At 38.8% G+C, this 20,083-nt stretch overlaps 1 protein-coding gene across 1 annotated transcript in view; it reads left to right on the top strand.

Moving 5' to 3' along the window:
* ADGRV1 (adhesion G protein-coupled receptor V1) overlaps nt 1-20,083 on the top strand; it is a 677,468-nt gene that overhangs the window by 174,222 nt on the left and 483,163 nt on the right. The window contains exons 40-43 of the mRNA XM_049867518.1: nt 1,332-1,410; nt 1,513-1,651; nt 2,298-2,439; nt 17,674-17,936. Of these exons, the coding sequence (XP_049723475.1) occupies nt 1,332-1,410; nt 1,513-1,651; nt 2,298-2,439; nt 17,674-17,936 (623 nt within the window). The remainder of the gene's footprint in view (nt 1-1,331; nt 1,411-1,512; nt 1,652-2,297; nt 2,440-17,673; nt 17,937-20,083) is intronic.

Raw genomic sequence — 20,083 nt, forward strand, 5'->3', positions numbered from 1 at the left:
AGCTTTTGGGTGTGATGACCCCATTCAGAAGATGTGGGGGGTAGAGGGAAAATGAAGCTGGATTAGGGGATGAAAAGCATAGCCAAGAGGCTCAGTGACCACTTTGAAAATATTGAAAGGCAGTTATGAGTTTCTAACATATTGTTTGAACAGTTTCAGTTCTTTTGCAAAAGAAATATGTGTTTCCAACAAGTAGGCTCTTTACACAGAGTAATTATTATGAGAGATAAATATTGTTCCTTCTAAGAAAACTAAAAAAATACTTCATTTTTTTCATACTCATTTTAAAAGTAATTCGAATAGTTGGAATTTGTTGAATATTCCTTTTCCAAGTGCCTTGTATATTAATATCATCATTACTTACATATTCCCATTTTACAGATGACAGAACTGAGGCTAACAGAGGCTAAGTAAGATGCCCAAAGCCACACGGCTAGTACGTGGTAGAGCTGGGATTCAGTTGGCATGGCTTGACTTTAGAATCTGTGCTTCGTAGCCTCTAGTCTGATAGGCATGAATCCTGATTTCATCTTCTTTTCTTGACAGTGATGCTCTCTTCTCTCTAGAGAGAATTATACTCCCCTACCCCTGCCCCCACCCCTGCCCTACTTAGCCAGCTTCCATAAGTGACTAAGGTAGAGCCTCTGAAATTTAAAAGGTAAAGGACAGTCGAGGCATTTTTAAAAAAACAGTAGTACAGTTCGTTAATATTTCAAAACTGAGTATTAATAATATACTGAACTTGATGGACAGAACACAAAATAAGCAATTTTTGTCCACCTGCGTTAGAGAAGTTTCTGTCTGCCTGAGTCTCTCTTTATTCCACCAGACCTTTTCCTCATCAACCCTACCTGTCTCAACTTTTCACTGTCTCTCTCTCTCTGTCTCTTTTCCCACCTGTATTTCTCTCTGGAGCACTCCTTATCTTCCTTTTCCCATTTCTTTTCTGCTTTTTCTTATTCTTTTATGCCTTTCAAATGCCCCCATTTTCCTTCCCTCCTGAAATGTTAATAATGTAGACTAGTGGTACCAAACATTAAAAAATTTTTTTGGTTAAAATAGAAAAAATCCCATTTCCTCAGTTGCTTATTATTTCTTATCATGCTGTTCTCAGTCGATTAACATTCTATAAATCAGTTCCTCTTTTTAACAAAAAGTTTTCTCATTCAGAGGTTATAAGCATTCTTATCTTTATATTTTTAAATCTCTTCTGAGTAATGTTGGCATTACCTATGTTAGGAATTACATAATCTGGAGCAGACTGTCTTACTGCACATCTATTAGTGTTGTTATTAGTCATTTTCAAATGATATTTCAATTTTTTTTTTTAGATTCAGAAGGCTTGACTGCACAAATTATTATTGATGCCAATGATGGTGCCCAAGGCATAATTGAATGGCAGCATAGCAGGTAAACCTAAGATTGCATTAGAGTCTTTTTCTGGGTTTCAGATTCTTTACCATCTACAAAATCACCTTATAAGGAAAAAAAACTGTCTTATCTTTATTATAGGTTTGAAATAAATGAAACCCAGGGAAGTTTAACATTGGTAGCCCAGAGGAGCAGAAGGTCTCTTGGCCACGTTTCCTTGTTTGTGTATGCACAGAATTTGGAAGCACAACTGGGGCTGGATTATATCTTCACCCCAATGGTAGGACTCAAGATCAAGCACAGATCACTTTTACAAATGATTTTATAATCATTATTCCTTCAGAATCATAGTGATTTAGGTTCTGTATAAGTAAATCTTAAAATAATAAAACATTACGTATCTCACTGTATATTATCAGCACAGAAGACTCACATGATGGGATGATTTCTTTCACTGTTTTATTTAAAGATATATTTAGAATTTTCAGTACCATTCTAAAGGTTATTCTGTATTCATTTACTATTTTATTACAGTATTTGATACTAGAAGAAACTTGTTATCGTGTTAAAGAATTTATTTAATTGCTGATCTTGCCAAAGTGTGTCTGAAGCTACTTGAAAGTTTTGACTCATATTTGTCTGAATTTACTGAAGCACATTTGGTGTTTCTAAATACATTTTACTTTGTCTTTTTATGCCTTTTATTCCTTAACCGAATGTATGCTTTCTTCTCTTCCCCTATTTTGCTTTTCTTCTTAAATGTTGTAAGTTTAAATAAAAACTTACCATGCGAAAAAGAAGAAAAAGATTCTGTAAGATCACTTACTCTTTATACCCATAATTATATCATATTTGTTTCTAAACATTCTATAAAACTCTGAGAGTTATTTAATATGTAATACTGTATGTATTTACCTTTTTGACAGATTCTTCATTTTGCTGATGGAGAAAGGTATAAGAATATTGACGTCATGATTCTTGATGATGACATTCCAGAAGGAGATGAAAATTTTCAGCTGATTTTAACAAATCCTTCTCCTGGACTAGAGCTGGGGGCAAATACAACAGGTAATTGATAATTTCTTTTACACAACTCCCCCTCCTTGATAATGTTTTTCTGAACACATTGGCAGATGTAAACTGATTAGCAAGTCTTAATGATTTTCAAAGCTTAGAATGAAAAATAAGCATTTTGGAAGTCCTGTGTCAATATAACAGTATTTCTAGCCTGTGTGTTTGTGTGTGTGTGTGTGTGTGTCCGTGCATGTGTGTAAGAAACAAAAAAGTAGGTTGGTACCAAAGACAATATGAAATCATTTTCACAATGATTGTAGATTGTAGTTAATTTGTAGGTATCTTTCCTTTGGAATTTTAGCTCTGCTTCAAATTTTCTGCTTAGCAACAGAAGCAATGACAAGGTAACTGTTTTAGTGTCATGTAACTGCTTTAGGATTTCCACCTAGGGGTGAAAGGTATAGATAGATCAGACAGACTACAGGAGCCATAATTCCTCAGTTGAACAGTTTGACCTTGTCATTAAAAGTCATCCTGGTCATTGCTTGTCAGGTCCCTGCTAACTGCTTAACCCACTGCCGTCATGTTGATTCCAACTCATAGTGACCCTACAGGACAGAGTAGAACTGCCCCATAGGGTTTCCAAAGCTGTAAATCTTTACAGAAGCTGTAAATGTCTGCAACATTTTTCTTTTGTGTAGAGGAGGAAAAATAAATGACAAAGGAGGAAATGTCATAGACATACAGAACTTCAGGTTTAGAAGGGACTCTAAAATGTCACTTAATTCCATTCCTTGTGGTGATAAATAAGCCAGGTCAACACAGAGCACTGAATGTTGACTGCCTCTTCAACCTCATTTTTTTGCAAGTCGCTGAGTGTTCTTTGGGATTCTTTCATTTCCTTAAATGAGTCAATAAATTATCTTTGTTAAAGTCAGTTTGAATTAGGTTTTCTGTTGTACATAGAAGTTTCTGTTGTTTACCTTGCAATATTGTGTTTTTGGTGAAACTTCACATAGCAAAGTAGGTTCCCGTTTAACAATTTCTATACATATCGTTCAGTGATACAGTTACATTTTCTGTATTATGTCAGCATTCTCATTATTTCCATTCTGATTATTCCGTTAATCTAGCTTACTTGCCGCCCACTCCCCCCTCACCCCCCACCCCCCACCCTCTACCCCGTACCCCTGACCTTCTCATCTTTGATTTAGGGTAAATGTTGACCATTTGGCCTCATATAGATGATTTTTTTTTTTTTTTTAAAGGAGCACAGTATTCATGGGTGATATTGCTTATTTTATGAGACAAGTTGTTATTTAGCTGAAAGTTGACTTCCATGAATGATTTCAGTTCAAAGTTTAAAGAGTATGTCGGAGAGAGAATCTCTGGGGTTCCTCTAGTCCCTACTGGCCCAGTAAGTCTGGCCTTTTTTTTTTTTTTTTTAATACTCTGATTTTTGTTCTACAATTTTCTCCCGTTGTATCTGGGACCATCTATTGTGTCCCTGGTCAGAACAGTTGGTAGTGGTAGCCAGGTACCATCTAGTTTTTGTGATCTCAGGATAGTTGGGGCTGTGGTTCATGTAGGCAGTTAGTCCTGTAGGCTAGTTTCTCCTTTGAGTCTTTGGATTCCTTCTTTCTCTTGCTCCAGATAAGTAGAGACTGATAGATAGTTTTATCTTAAATGGTCACTCACAGGCTTGTAAGACCCCAGATGCCACTTACCAAACTAGGATATGGAACATAAACTTTATGGAGTAGGTTGTGACATAGAAGATTCTTTTATTTATTTATTTTATTGTGCTTTAAGTGAAAGTTTACAAATAAGTCAGTCTCTTGTAAAAAAATTTATGTACACCTTGCTATGTACTGCTAGTTACTCTCCCCCATGATGAGACAGCATACTCCTCTCCACCCTGTGTTCCCCGTGTCCATTCAGCCAGGCTCTGTCCCCCTTTACCTTCTCATCTCCATTCACCTCGCTTCTGAACACTCTCACCTCTCGTCTCCCATCCAGACATGAGCTGCCCACGTAGTCTCATGTGTCTACTTGAGCCAAGAAGCTCATTCTTCACCAGTGTCATTTTCTGTCTTATAAAAAAATAGTCCAGTTCAATTCCTGTCTGAAGAGCTGGCTTTGGGAATGGTTCCAGTCTTGGGCTAACAGAAGGTCTAGGGACCTTCTAGTCTCAGTCAGACTGTTAAGTCTGGTCTTTTTACAAGAATTTGAGGTCTGCTTCCCACTGTTCTCCTGCTCCATCAGGGATTCTCTGTTGTGTTTCCTGTCAGAGCAGTCATTGGTTGTAGCCAGGCACCATCTGGTTCTTCTGGTCTCAGGCTGATGTGGTCTCTGATTTATGTCACTGTTTCTGTCTCTTGAGACCAGTTGATGCATCTTAGATGGCCGCTTGCTAGCAGTTGAGACTGCAGAGCCACTCACCAAAGTGGGATGTAGAATATTTTAATATATTTTGTTATGCCAGTTGACCTAGATGTCCCCTGAAACCATGGTCCCCAGACCACCGCCCTGTTACTCTGGTCTTCAAAGAGTTTGGTTGTATTCAGGAAACTTCTTTGCTTTTGGTTTAGTCCAGTTGTGCTGAGCTCTCTTGTATTGTGTGTTGTCCTTCCATTCACCTAAAATAGTTCTTGTCTACTATCTAATTAGTGAATACCCCTGTCCCTCCCTTCCTCCCTCCCCACCCTCATAACCATCAAAGAATATTTTCTTCAGTGTTTAAATTATTTCTAGGGTTCTTATAATAGTGGTCTCATATAATATTTGTCATTTTGCAACTGGCTAATTTCACTCAGCAAAATGCCTTCCAGATTCCTCCATGTTATGAGATGTTTCATGGTTTCATCATTGTTCTTTATTGATGTGTAGTATTCCACTGTGTGAATGTACAATAATTTACCCATTCATCCATTGATGGGCACCTTGGTTGCTCCCATCTTTTTTTACTGTGAACAGTGCTGCAGTGAACATGGGTGTGCATGTATCTGTTCGTGTAAAGGCTCTTATTTCTCTAGGATATAGTCCAAGGAGTGGAATTGCTGGATTGTTTGGTAATTCTATTTGTAGCTTTTTTTTTTTTTTTTTTTTTTTTTTATAATAACTTTTATTAAGCTTCAAGTGAACGTTTACAAATCCAATCAGTCTGTCACATATAAGTTTACATACATCTCACTCCCTACTCCCACTTACTCTCCCCATCTTGAGTCAGCCCTTTCAGTCTCTCCTTTCTTGACAATTTTGCCGGCTTCCCTCTCTCTCTATCCTCCCATCCCCCCTCCAGACAAGAGTTGCCAACACAATCTCAAGTGTACACCTGATATAATTAGCTCACTCTTCATCAGCGTCTCTCTCCCACCCGCTGACCAGTCCCTTTCATGTCTGATGAGTTGTCTTCAGGGATGGTTCCTGTCCTGTGTCAACAGAAGGTCTGGAGAGCATGACCGCCGGGATTCCTCCAGTCTCAGTCAGACCATTAAGTTTGGTCTTCTTATGAGAATTTGGGGTCTGCATCCCACTGCTCTCCTGCTCCCTCAGGGGTCCTCTGCTGAGCTCCCTGTCAGGGCAGTCATCGATTGTGGCCGGGCACCAACTAGTTCTTCTGGTCTCAGGATGATGTAGGTCTCTGGTTCATGTGGCCCTTTCTGTCTCTTGGGCTCTTAGTTGTCATGTGGGCTTGGTGTTCTTCATTTTCCTTTGCTCCAGGTGGGTTGAGACCAATTGCTGCATCTTAGATGGCTGCTTGTTAGCATTTAAGACCCCAGACGCCACATTTCAAAGTGGGATGCAGAATGATTTCATAATAGAATTATTTTGCCAATTGACTTAGAAGTCCCCGCAAACCATGTTCCCCAGACCCCCGCGCTTGCTCCGCTGAGCTTTGAAGCATTCATTTTATCCCGGAAACTTCTTTGCTTTTGGTCCAGTCCAATTGAGCTGACCTTCCATGTATTGAGTGTTGTCTTTCCCTTCACCTAAAGCAGTTCTTATCTACTGATTAATCAATAAAAAAACCCTCTCCCACCCTCCCTCCCTCCCCCCCTCGTAACCACAAAAGTATGTGTTCTTCTCAGGTTTACTATTTCTCAAGATCTTATAATAGTGGTCTTATACAGTATTTGTCCTTTTGCCTCTGACTCATTTCGCTCAGCATAATGCCTTCCAGGTTCCTCCATGTTATGAAATGTTTCAGAGATTCGTCACTGTTCTTTATCGATGCGTAGTATTCCATTGTGTGAATATACCACAATTTATTTACCCATTCATCCGTTGATGGACACCTTGGTTGCTTCCAACTTTTTGCTATTGTAAACAGAGCTGCAATAAACATGGGTGTGCATATATCTGTTTGTATGAAGGCTCTTGTATCTCTAGGGTATATTCCGAGGAGTGGGATTTCTGGGTTGTATGGTAGTTCTATTTCTAACTGTTTAAGATAACGCCAGATAGATTTCCAAAGTGGTTGTACCATTTTACATTCCCACCAGCAGTGTATGAGAGTTCCAATCTCTCCGCAGCCTCTCCAACATTTATTATTTTGTGTTTTTTGGATTAATGCCAGCCTTGCTGGTGTGAGATGGAATCTCATCGTAGTTTTAATTTGCATTTCTCTAATGGCTAATGATCGAGAGCATTTTCTCATGTATCTGTTGGCTGCCTGAATATCTTCTTTAGAGAAATGTGTGTTCATATCCTTTGCCCACTTCTTGATTGGGTTGTTTGTCTTTTTGTGGTTGAGTTTTGACAGAATCATGTAGATTTTAGAGATCAGGCGCTGGTCGGAGATGTCATAGCTGAAAATTCTTTCCCAATCTGTAGGTGGTCTTTTTACTCGTTTGGTGAAGTCTTTAGATGAGCATAGGTGTTTGATTTTTAGGAGCTCCCAATTATCGGGTTTCTCTTCATCATTTTTGGTAATGTTTTGTATTCTGTTTATACCTTGTATTAGGGCTCCTAGGGTTGTCCCAATTTTTTCTTCCATGATCTTTATCGTTTTAGTCTTTATGTTTAGGTCTTTGATCCACTTGGAGTTAGTTTTTGTGCATGGTGTGAGGTATGGGTCCTGTTTCATTTTTTTGCAAATGGATATCCAGTTATGCCAGCACCATTTGTTAAAAAGGCTGTCTTTTCCCCAGTTAATTGACACTGGTCCTTTGTCAAATATCAGCTGCTCATACGTGGATGGATCTATGTCTGGGTTCTCAATTCTGTTCCATTGGTCTATGTGTCTGTTGTTGTACCAATACCAGGCTGTTTTGACTACTGTGGCTGTATAATAGGTTCTGAAGTCAGGTAAGGTGAGGCCTCCCACTTTCTTCTTCTTTTTCAGTAGTGCTTTGCTTATCCGGGGCTTTTTTCCCTTCCATATGAAATTGGTGATTTGTTTCTCTATCCCCTTAAAATATGACATTGGAATTTGGATCGGAAGTGCGTTAAATGTATAGATGGCTTTTGGTAGAATAGACATTTTTACTATGTTAAGTCTTCCTATCCATGAGCAAGGTATGTTTTTCCACTTAAGTATGTCCTTTTGAATTTCTTGTAGTAGAGCTTTGTAGTTTTCTTTGTATAGGTCTTTTACATCCTTGGTAAGATTTATTCCTAAGTATCTTATCTTCTTGGGGGCTACCGTGAATGGTATTGATTTGGTTATTTCCTCTTCGGTGTTCTTTTTGTTGATGTAGAGGAATCCAAGTGATTTTTGTATGTTTATTTTATAACCTGAGACTCTGCCAAACTCTTCTATTAGTTTCAGTAGTTTTCTGGAGGATTCCTTAGGGTTTTCTGTGTATATAATCATGTCATCTGCAAATAGTGATAACTTTACTTCTTCCTTGCCAATCCGGATACCTTTTATTTCTTTGTCTAGCCTGATTGCCCTGGCTAAGACTTCCAACACGATGTTGAATAAGAGCGGTGATAAAGGGCATCCTTGTCTGGTTCCCGTTCTCAAGGGAAATGCTTTCAGGTTCTCTCCATTTAGAGTGATATTGGCTGTTGGCTTTGCATAGATGCCCTTTATTATGTTGAGGAATTTTCCTTCAATTCCTATTTTGGTAAGAGTTTTTATCATAAATGGGTGTTGGACTTTGTCAAATGCCTTTTCTGCATCAATTGATAAGATCATGTGGTTTTTGTCTTTTGTTTTATTTATGTGATGGATTACATTAATGGTTTTTCTGATATTAAACCAGCCTTGCATACCTGGTACAAATCCCACTTGATCAGGGTGAATTATTTTTTTGATGTGTTGTTGGATTCTATTGGCTAGAATTTTGTTGAGGATTTTTGCATCAATGTTCATGAGGGATATAGGTCTATAATTTTCTTTTTTTGTAATGTCTTTACCTGGTTTTGGTATCAGGGAGATGGTGGCTTCATAGAATGAGTTGGGTAGTATTCCGTCATTTTCTATGCTTTGGAATACCTTTAGTAGTAGTGGTGTTAACTCTTCTCTGAAAATTTGGTAGAACTCTGCAGTGAAGCCGTCCGGGCCAGGACTTTTTTTTGTTGGGAGTTTTTTGATTACCGTTTCAATCTCTTTTTTTGTTATGGGTCTATTTAGTTGTTCTGCTTCTGAATGTGTTAGTTTAGGTAGGTAGTGTTTTTCAAGGAATTCATCCATTTCTTCTAGGTTTTCAAATTTGTTAGAGTACAATTTTTCATAATAATCTGAAATGATTCTTTTAATTTCATTTGGTTCTGTTGTGATGTGGTCCTTCTCATTTCTTATTCGGGTTATTTGTTTCCTTTCCTGTATTTCTTTAGTCAGTCTAGCCAATGGTTTATCAATTTTGTTAATTTTTTCAAAGAACCAGCTTTTGGCTTTGTTAATTCTTTCAATTGTTTTTCTGTTCTCTAATTCATTTAGTTCAGCTCTAATTTTTATTATTTGTTTTCTTCTGGTGCCTGATGGATTCTTTTGTTGCTCACTTTCTATTTGTTCAAGTTGTAGGGACAGTTCTCTGATTTTGGCTCTTTCTTCTTTTTGTATGTGTGCATTTATTGATATAAATTGACCTCTGAGCACTGCTTTTGCTGTGTCCCAGAGGTTTTGATAGGAAGTATTTTCATTCTCGTTGCTGTCTATGAATTTCCTTATTCCCTCCTTGATGTCTTCTATAACCCAGTCTTTTTTCAGGAGGGTATTGTTCATTTTCCAAGTATTTGATTTCTTTTCCCTCGTTCTTCTGTTATTGATCTCTAGTTTTATTGCCTTGTGGTCTGAGAAGATGCTTTGTAATATTTCGATGTTTTGGACTCTGCAAAGGTTTGTTTTATGACCTAATATGTGGTCTATTCTAGAGAATGTTCCATGTGCGCTAGAAAAAAAAGTATATTTTGCAGCAGTTGGGTGGAGAGTTCTGTATAAGTCAATGAGGTCAAGTTGGTTGATTGTTGTAATTAGATCTTCCGTGTCTCTGTTGAGCTTCTTACTGGATGTCCTGTCCTTCTCCGAAAGGGGTGTGTTGAAGTCTCCTACTATAATTGTGGAGGTATCTATCTCGCTTTTCAGTTCTGTTAAAATTTGATTTATATATCTTGCAGCCCTGTCATTGGGTGCGTAAATATTTAATATGGTTATGTCTTCCTGATCAATTGTCCCTTTTATCATTATATAGTGTCCTTCTTTATCCTTTGTGGTGGATTTAAGTCTAAAGTCTATTTTGTCAGAAATTAATATTGCTACTCCTCTTCTTTTTTGCTTATTGTTTGCTTGATATACTTTTTTCCATCCTTTGAGTTTTAGTTTGTTTGTGTCTCTAAGTCTAAGGTGTGTCTCTTGTAGGCAGCATATAGATGGATCGTGTTTCTTTATCCAGTCTGTGACTCTCTGTCTCTTTATTGGTGCATTTAGTCCATTTACATTCAGGGTAATTATAGATAAATAAGTTTTTAGTGCTGTCATTTTGATGCCTTTTTATGTGTGTTGTTGACAATTTCATTTTTCCACATACTTTTTTGTGCTGAGGCGTTTTTCTTAGTAAATTGTGAGATCCTCACTTTCATAGTGTTTGACTTTATGTTAGTTGAGTCGTTACGTTTTTCTTGGTTTTTGTCTTGAGTTATAGAGTTGTTATACCTTTTTGTGGTTACCTCATTATATACCCCTATTTTTCTAAGTAAAAACCTAACTTGTATTGTTCTATATCGCCTTGTATCACTCTCCATATGGCAGTTCAGTGCCTCCTGTATTTAGTCCCTCTTTTTGATTATTGTGATCTTTTACCTATTGACTTCCATGATTCCCTGTTATGTGTATTTTTTTTTTAATTAATCTTAATTTGTTTGTTTTTGTGATTTCCCTATTTGAGTTGATATCAGGACGTTCTGTTTTGTGACCTTGTGTTGTGCTGATATCTGATATTATTGGTTCTCTGACCAAACAATATCCTTTAGTATTTCTTGTAGCTTTGGTTTGGTTTTTGCAAATTCTCTAAACTTGTGTTTGTCTGTAAATATCTTAATTTCGCCTTCATATTTCAGAGAGAGTTTTGCTGGATATATGATCCTTGGTTGGCAGTTCTTCTCCTTCAGTGTTCTGTATATGTCGTCCCATTCCCTTCTTGCCTGCATGGTTTCTGCTGAGTAGTCAGAACATATTCTTATTGATTCTCCCTTGAAGGAAACCTTTCTTTTCTCCCTGGCTGCTTTTAAAATTTTCTGTTTATCTTTGGTTTTGGTGAGTTTGATGATAATATGTCTTGGTGTTTTTCTTTTTGGATCAATCTTAAATGGGGTTCGATGAGCATCTTGGATAGATATCCTTTCGTTTTTCATGATGTCAGGGAAGTTTTCTGTCAGAAGTTCTTCAACTATTTTCTCTGTGTTTTCTGTCCCCCCTCCCTGTTCTGGGACTCCAATCACCCGCAGGTTATCCTTCTTGATAGAGTCCCACATAATTCTTAGGGTTTCTTCATTTTTTTTAATTCTTTTATCTGATTTTTTTTCAGCTATGTTGGTGTTGATTCCCTGGTCCTCCAGATGTCCCAGTCTGCATTCTAATTGCTCGAGTCTGCTCCTCTGACTTCCTAGTGTGTTGTCTAATTCTGTTATTTTATTGTTAATCTTTTGGATTTCTACATGTTGTCTCTCTATGGATTCTTGCAACTTATTAATTTTTCCAGTATGTTCTTGAATAATCTTTTTGAGTTCTTCAACAGTTTTATCAGTGTGTTCCTTGGCTTTTTCTGCAGATATCCTAATTTCATTTGTGATATCATTAAGCATTCTGTAAATTAGTTTTTTATATTCTGTATCTGATAATTCCAAAATTGTATCTTCATTTGGGAAAGATTTTGATTCTTTTGTTTGGGGAGTTGGAGAAGCTGTCACGGTCTGCTTCTTTAAGTGGTTTGATATGGATTGTTGTCTCCGAGCCATCACTGGGAAACTAGTTTTTCCAGAAAATCCGCTAAAAAAAAACTGCAGTCAGATCCCTATCAGAGTTCTCCCTCTGGCTCAGGCTATTCAGATGTTAATGAAGCCGCCTGGGGAGGGTGGGGGAGGGAACAGAGAGATAGGAGAGTAGCACCTCAGAATATAGCCAGAGTTGCTTGTCTTGCTTGGAATGACTCTTATATCTGAGATTCCCGCGGGCGCGTCGCCTATGTGTGCTGTCTGTGTGGAGATTGCCCCCGGGGGGTCTGGCCCGCTGGAGTCACGGTCAGATCCTCCGCTTCCAGCCCCACGCCCAGCGTCAAGGCTCCCCTACTGGGACGGTGCACTCTCGACTCCAAAATCAGTCGCTGCCTCCCGGGGACTTCTCGTCCCTCCAGCCGCGTGGCCGTGCCGCCCCCGTGAACCAGGTGGGCCCCCTCCCGGGGTTAGTTCAGATGGGTGGAGTAGCTCCCCGTGCTTGTGCCGCGACCGAGTGTCCCGGCTGGAACGCTGTTCTCCCCGCTCCAATACCAGTCGCTGCCTCCCGGGGACTTCTCCTACCGGCTGCGTCCCACGCTGCCCGCGCGACCCGGATGGTCACCTTCCCGGGGTTAGTTCAGGGGGTGGAGCAACTCTCCGTGTTTATGGCGTACCTGCGTGCAGTCCAAATCCCTGTGGGACGGTTCCCCGGCTCGGGTGCTGCTCTTTCTGCTCCAAGATCAGTCACTGCCTCCCGGGGACTTCTCCTAACGGCTGCGTCCCACGCCGCCCGTGGAACCGGCTAGTCCCCCTCCCGGGGTTAGTTCAGGGGGGTGGAGCAGGTCTCTGTGCTTGTGCCGTACCTGACTGGTATGCTGGCTCCAGGCTCTGGAAACAATCGCTGCTTCCCCATATTAGTTCGTTCTCCGTCTCTAAATCTGTGTTTGTTGTTCAGGGTTCGTAGATTGTTATGTATGTGATCGATTCACTTGTTTTTCCGTGTCTTTGTTGTAAGAGGGATCCGAGGTAGCGTCTGCCTAGTCCGCCATCTTGGCTCCGCCTCCTATTTGTAGCTTTTTAAGGAAGCGCCAAATCGATTTCCAAAGTGGTTGTACCATTTTACATTCCCACCAGCAGTGTAGAAGTGTTCCAGCCTTTCCATAACCTCTCCGACATTTATTATTTTGTGTTTTTTGGACTAATTCCAGCCTCTTTGGGGTGAGATGGTATCTCATTGTAGTTTTGATTTGCATTTCTGTAATGGCTAATGATGGTGAGCATATCCTTATGTATCTGTTAGCTGTCTGAATGTCTCCTTTGGTGAAGTGCCTATTCATATCCTTTGCCCATTTTTTAATTGGGTTATGTGTCTTTTTGTTGTTGAGTCTTTGCAGTAACATGTAGATTTTAGAGATCAGATGCTGATCGGAAATGTCATAGCCAAAAATTTTCCCAGTCTGTAGGTAATCTTTTTACTCTTTTGGTGAAGTCTTTGGGTGAGCATAGGTGTTTGATTTTTAGGAGCTCCCAGTTACCTAGTTTCTCTTCTGGTATTTGTGCATCGTTAGTGATGTTTTGTATACTGCTTTGCCATGTATTAGGGCTCCTAGCGTTGTCCCTATTTTTTCTTTCATGATCCTTATTGTTGTAGGTTTTATATTTAGGTCTTTGATCCATTTTGAGTTAGTTTTTTTGCATGGTGTGAGGCATCGGTCTTGTTTCATTTTTTTGCAGATGGATATCCAGTTATACCAGCATCATTTGTTAAAGAGACTGTCTTTTCCTCATTTAACAGACTTTGGGCCTTTGTCAAATATCAGCTGTTCCTATGTGGATGGATTTATGTCTGGATTCTCAATTCTGTTCCATTGGTCTTTGTGTCTGTTGTTGTACCAGTACCAGGCTGTTTTGACTTCTGTGGCAGTATAATAGTTTCTAAAATCAGGTAGTGTGAGGCCTCCCACTTGCTCTTCTTTTTCAGTAATGCTTACTTATCCAGGGCCTCTTTCCCTTCCATATGAAGTTGGTGATTTGTTTCCCCATCTCATTAAAAAATGTCATTGGAATTTGGATCAGAATTGCATTGCATCTATAGATTGCTTTTGGTGTAATAGACAATGTTGAGTCTTCCTATCCATGAACAAGGTGTTTTTCTGCATATGTCGGTCTCTTTTGGTTTCTTACAGTGGTGTCTTGTCGTTTTCTTTGTACAGGTCTTTTACCTTTCTGGTTGGGTTTATTCTTAAGTGTTTTATCTTCTTGGGGACTATTGTAAATGGTATTGATTTGGTGATTTCCTCTTCAATGTTCTTTTTGTTGGTGTAGAGGAATCGAACTGATTTTTATATGTTTATCTTGTATCCCTATACTCTTCTGAACTCTTCTATTGGTTTCAGTAGTTTTCCTGAGGATTCTTTAGGTTTTTCTGTATATAAGATCATGTCATCCGCAAAGACAGATACTTTTACTTCTTACTTACTAATTTGGATGCTCTTTGTTTTTCTAGCCTAATGGCTCTGGCTAGGACCTCCAGCACAATGTTGAATAAGAGTGGTGATAAAGAGCATCCTTGTCTGGAGTCCGTTCTCAAGGAGGATGCTTTCAGACTCTCTCCATTTAGGATGATGTTGGCTGTTAGCTTTGTATAAATGCCCTTTATTATGTCGAGGAATTTTCCTTCTAATCCTATTTTGCTGAGAGTTTTTATCATGAATGTGTGTTGGACTTTGTCAAATGCCTTTTCTGTATCAGTTGATAAGATCATGTAGTTCTTGTCTTTTGTTTTAGTTATATGATGGATTACATTGATTGTTTTTCTAATGTTGAATCATCCCTGCATTCCTGATATAAATCCCACTTGGTCATGGTGAATTATTTTTTTTGATAATTGTTGAATTCTATTGGGTAGAATTTTATTGAGTATTTTTGCATCTAAGTTCATGAGAGATATAGGTCTGTAATTTTCTTTTTCTGTGGTGTCTTTACCTGGTTTTGGTATAAGGGAAATGCTGGGATCATAGAATGAGTTTGGAAGTACTCCATCCTTTTCTATGCTCTTAAATACCTTTAGTAGTAGTGGTAACTGTTCTCTGAAAGTCTAGTGGAAGTCTCCAGTGAAACCGGGAGGGCCAGGGCTTTTTTTTTGGAGGGGGGGAGAAGTTTTTTTAAATTACTTTTTCAATCTCTTCTTTTGCTATGGGTTCATTTAGTTGTTCTCCCTCTGTTTGTGTTAGTTTCGGTAGGTAATGTGTTTCTAGAAATTTGTGCATTTCTTCTAAGTTGTGACATAGAAGATTCTTAACCAACACGTGGTGTCCATACCAGCAACCCTCCCATACATCCCATTGTGCTCTAGAAGAAAATGATTTCATCTCAAGGACACATGTTTGGATCTGAAAAAAAGGCCACAGCCTCAGGAAAAAAGTTTATTCTGAAGTTATTGCCTTTATGTGAAAACATCTGAGTTTTAATAAAAAACATGAAAGAATTTTAAGTAACCCAGGGACTGGTTTTTACTTTTATTTTCATATCTCTTCTCTAAGGTCAGGAGTCACAGAGGATTAGGACCCACCCTACTTCAGTATGACCTCAAGTTAATCTTAAAAACCTATTTCCAAACACGGTCACATTCACAGTTACAGGAGTTAGGATTTTAAGCTGTCTTTGTGAGGGATATTGTTCAATTCATAACAGCTTTGAATTTAAATTTTAGATTAATTTGGAGATGCTTGACATCATTATGATGCTGAGTTTTTTCATTTAGAAATATGATATGCTTCTCTACTTACTTAGATCATCCTTTATATCATTGCCTTAGTTTGACTTTCCTTAAAAACAAACCCTGAGACTAGGATTTGGATATAAGAAGTTTACTTGGGAGGTGATTGACACATGGTGAGGAAATGAAACGGGGAGAGAGGAAAGCTGATAGAAGATGTGTTAAATGAACAGGTACTGCTATGGTCAACTGAGTCTCAATTTTGCTGGTGCCCTGCCTCCCATTCCTCATTGTTTGAAGGTCACTTTTGCATGGTAAGTCTCCAGCACTTCTGTCCTGACTCTTGTGTGGTCTGATGCTGTGCTCAGACATAAAGACTTGACAGGCTGTTGGGCAAATAGGAACAGCTGCAAGCGATTCAAGAGTAGGTAGAAGGGACATGGGTGAACCACTGACAGTATCTGCCACGATCATGCATTAAAACCTATTGTTTTCTTCCTATTGGTCTTATATACTTCAGACTAATTCCTAGACATTATTCCTGTTGTGAATGAGGTCCCTTTTCTGTTACATTTTAAAATTAGTTATAGATGATGTATTGTTGTTGTTATGTGCCGTTAAGCCAGTTTCAACTCGTAGTGACATAATAGGACTGAGTAGAACCGCCCCATAGGGTTTCCAAGGAGCAGCTAGTGGGTTTGAACTGCTGACCTTTTGGTTACCAGCCTGAGCTCTTAACCACTTTGCCATATTTTAATAGTCTTTAAGAATGCGTGTGCTGAAGCAGACTTTCTGGCTTTGTGCACCACTTCTGCCACTTTCTAGCCAGTGAGCTTTAACATATTATCTACCTGTGCTTCACTCATCTCTTCTGTAAAATGGAATAATAGACCTCATAGGGTTGGAGTTAGAATTAAAACAAGTTAACATAGGTTAAGCAATCGTTGTTTTTGTTATGTGCCGTCAAGTCTGTTCCACTCGTAGCAACCCTGTGTACAACAGAAGGGAACATTTCCCGATCCTGTGCCATCCTCATAATTGTTAGGTTTGAGCCCATCGTTGTAGCTGCTATGTCAGTTCGCCTTGTTGAGCATCGTCCTCTTTCTTGTGAACCTCTGCTTTACCAAGGACAAGGTCCTTCTCCAGGGACTGCTCCTTCCTGATAATTTGTCTAAAATACATGAGGGAAAATCTCTCCATCTTCACTTCTAAGGAGCATTCTGGCTGTGGTTCTTCCAAGATTGATTTGTTCATTCATCTTGCAGTCCATGGTATATTCAGTATTCTTCACTAACACTGTAATTCAAAGGCATCAATTCTTCTTTAGTCTTCATTATTCATTGTTCAGCTTTCACATGCATATGAGGTGATTGAAAATAGCGTGGCTTGGGTCAGGTGCACCTTAGTCCTCAAAGTGATATCTTTGCTTTTTAACACTTTAAGGAGGTCTTTTGCAGCAGATTTGCCCAATGCAGCACATCATTTGATTTCTTGCCTGCTGCTTCCATGGGGGTTGATTGTGGATCCAAGTAAAACAAAATCCTTGACAATTAGTTAAGCAATTCGCAAGTGCTAAATAGTATTAGATGTTGTTGCAGTTGTTACTATTAATATTTTTGGTAGTAGTAGTAAATAGAAAACTGTTGATTTTTTAAGGTTGCTCAGCTTACATTTCTGACTTATATAAAATAAATAGTTCCAACAATATTTTTCTCTTGGATTTTCTAAGTAGACAATTATATCATTTAGAAAATAGTGACCGTTCTAGTTCTGGCTCTTCCTTCCTATTTTTATACCTGTTACCTAGCTGATTTCTGTAGGACAATGTGTATTGTAGTGCAGTGACTGGCGTCATTGTCTTGTTTCTGTTTTTAGTGAGGATGCTTCTAATATTTCAACATTAAACTTGATATTTGCTGTAGGCCTCTATTTCATCAGATTGAGGAAGCTTCCATTTATTGCAGGAGTACTGAATATTTTTATGAGTGAATATTGAAGCGGAAACCATGAGTTGGAATCGACTCGACGGCACTGGGTTTATTGAAGTTTATTAAATCCTTTTTAAAATTTCCTTTTTTTCTAAAGTTATCTGGCAAAGAGTTGACCTAGTTTCCATTTAAACATTCATGCTATTCCAGCACTTACAACTCATTCTGTTTTGATTTATTGTTTTAATATTTTCATTTCGACAGCCTTAGTTACTGTATTTGCTAATGATGATGGCCCTGGAGTTCTGTCATTTAACAACAGTGAGCACTTTTTCCTAAGAGAACCAACAGCCGTCTATGTACAAGAGAGTGTTGCGGTATTGTACATTGTTCGGGAACCTGCGCAAGGACTCTTTGGAACTGTGACAGTTCAGTTCATTGTGACAGAGGTGAATTCTTCAACCGAGTCTAAAGATCTGACCCCTTCCAAAGGCTATATTGTTTTGGAAGAAGGTATTCAATTCAAGGTACAGTATGAACCTTTAATAAGAAGGAAGGATTAGCTTTACAATTTACAACATAATTTTAAAGGAACACTTTAGATCTTAAGGAAGAAAAAAAAAAAACCAGAAAATTCTCAGCCAGGTGATAGATAAGGACACAATTAGATTACTATGTTTCAAGTGTTGTAGTGGAGTCTGTATAGAGTGCAGCTGGAGGAGTTTGACCCGGTAATAGGGTAATGGAATGTGTAAATAATAAAGAAAACAAACATTGCTGTTTAAAGTGTTAAGTATATTTAAATGGTATACATTACTTTATATTGTCTGCAAACCATAAATTAAAGGAAACTCCAAGCCATTTGTGGTAGTCATTACAGCCCAGCCAGTCACTCCTTTTGTCATATTTTAGTTGAATAAATTATAATTGCTAACTTCAGATTGCTCATTTGAAAAGCAGATATTCTATCTGAATGTTGTTTTAGCTGCTGTCAAGTCAGGCCCCCAACTCATGATGACCCATGCACAACGGGATCCGACCACTGTGATATATAGGGTTTTCATTGCCTGATTTTTTTTTTTTCAAGTAGATTTACAGACTTTTCTTTGTGGTTTGCTTTGTCTGGAATTTCTACTGAAACATGTTCAGCATCATAACAATGTGCAAGCCTCCACTGACAGACAGGTGTTAGCTGCACATGTGGTGCATTGGTGGGGAATTGAACCTGGATCTCCTGCATGGAAGGCAAAAATTATACCACTGTGAATAAGTATAGCTCACTGGAGAAAAAATGATGGATTTGAGATTATAGTAAGTCCCTGAGTTATGAATTTCCAATTTGCGGACAACTCGTACACGCCCTTTAATGTGGCGTGAATTTGCTCTTACTTTGAGATGATTGAACCAACTACTACTCTTGCAACAAATTCTTCATTACAATCACCTTCACTTGCTGCACGTGTGGCTTCAAGCCTTTTCTTGCACTAAAGTAAGGCTAAATAAGAACCAGAAGCACCTGTTCAGACTTACAAATTTGACTTAAAGACACAGAGACTGCTCTGACCAGGGTCACAATAGAGAGTCCTGGACAGAGCGGGAGAAAAATCAGCTATATAAAGTATCCCCACGTGTCTGTCAGTTTGTTGTACTGTGGGGGCTTGCGTGTTGCTGTGATTCTGGAAGCTATGCCACCTCTATTCAAATGCCAGCAGGGTCACCCATGGAGGACTGGTTTCAGCTGAGCTTCCAGACTGAGACTAGGAAGAAGGACCCAGCAGTCTACTTCTGAAAAGAATTAGCAAGTGAAAACCTTATAAATAGCAGCGGAATATTGTCTGATATAGTGCCAGAAGATGAGCCCCTCAGGTTGGAAGGCACTCAGAATACAACTAGGGAGGAACTGCCTCCTCAAAGTAGAGTCCACCTCGATGATGTGGATGGAGTCAAGCTTTCAGGACCTTCATTTGCTGATGTGTCACCATTCAAAATGGGAAGAAACAGCTGCAAACATCCATTAATAATCAGAACCTGGGAATGTATGAAGTATGAATCTAGGAAAATTGGAAATCATCAAAAATGAAATGGAACACATAAAGATCGATATCCTAGGCATTGATGTGCTAAAATGGACTGGCATTGGTCATTTTGAATTGGACAAACTTATGGCCTACTATGCCAGGAATGACATCTTGAAGAGGAATGGTGTTGCATTCATTATCAAAAAGAACATTTCAAGATCTATCCTGAAGCACAATGCTGTCAGCGATAGGATAATATCCATATGCCTACAAGGAAGACCAGTTAATATGACAATTATTCAAATTTATGCAACAACCACTAAGGCCAAAGGTGAAAAAATTGAAGATTTTTACCAACTTATGCAGTTTGAAATTGATCAAACATGCAATCAGGAGGCATTGATAGTTACTGGTGATTAGAATGTGAAAGTTGGAAACGAAGAAGGATTGGTAGTTGGAAAATATGGACTTGGTGATAGAAATGATGCCAGAGATTCCAGGATTGAATTTTGGAAGACTGACGACTTCTTCATTACAAATCCCGTTTTCACCAACATGAGCGGTGGCTATACACGTGGACCTCACCACATGGAATACACAGGAATCAAAACGACTACATCTGTGGAGAGAGACAATGGAAAAGCTCAACATCATCA

This window comes from Elephas maximus, chromosome 2 (genome assembly GCF_024166365.1).
Source record: "Elephas maximus indicus isolate mEleMax1 chromosome 2, mEleMax1 primary haplotype, whole genome shotgun sequence".
NCBI classification, from domain to species: Eukaryota; Metazoa; Chordata; class Mammalia; order Proboscidea; family Elephantidae; genus Elephas; species Elephas maximus.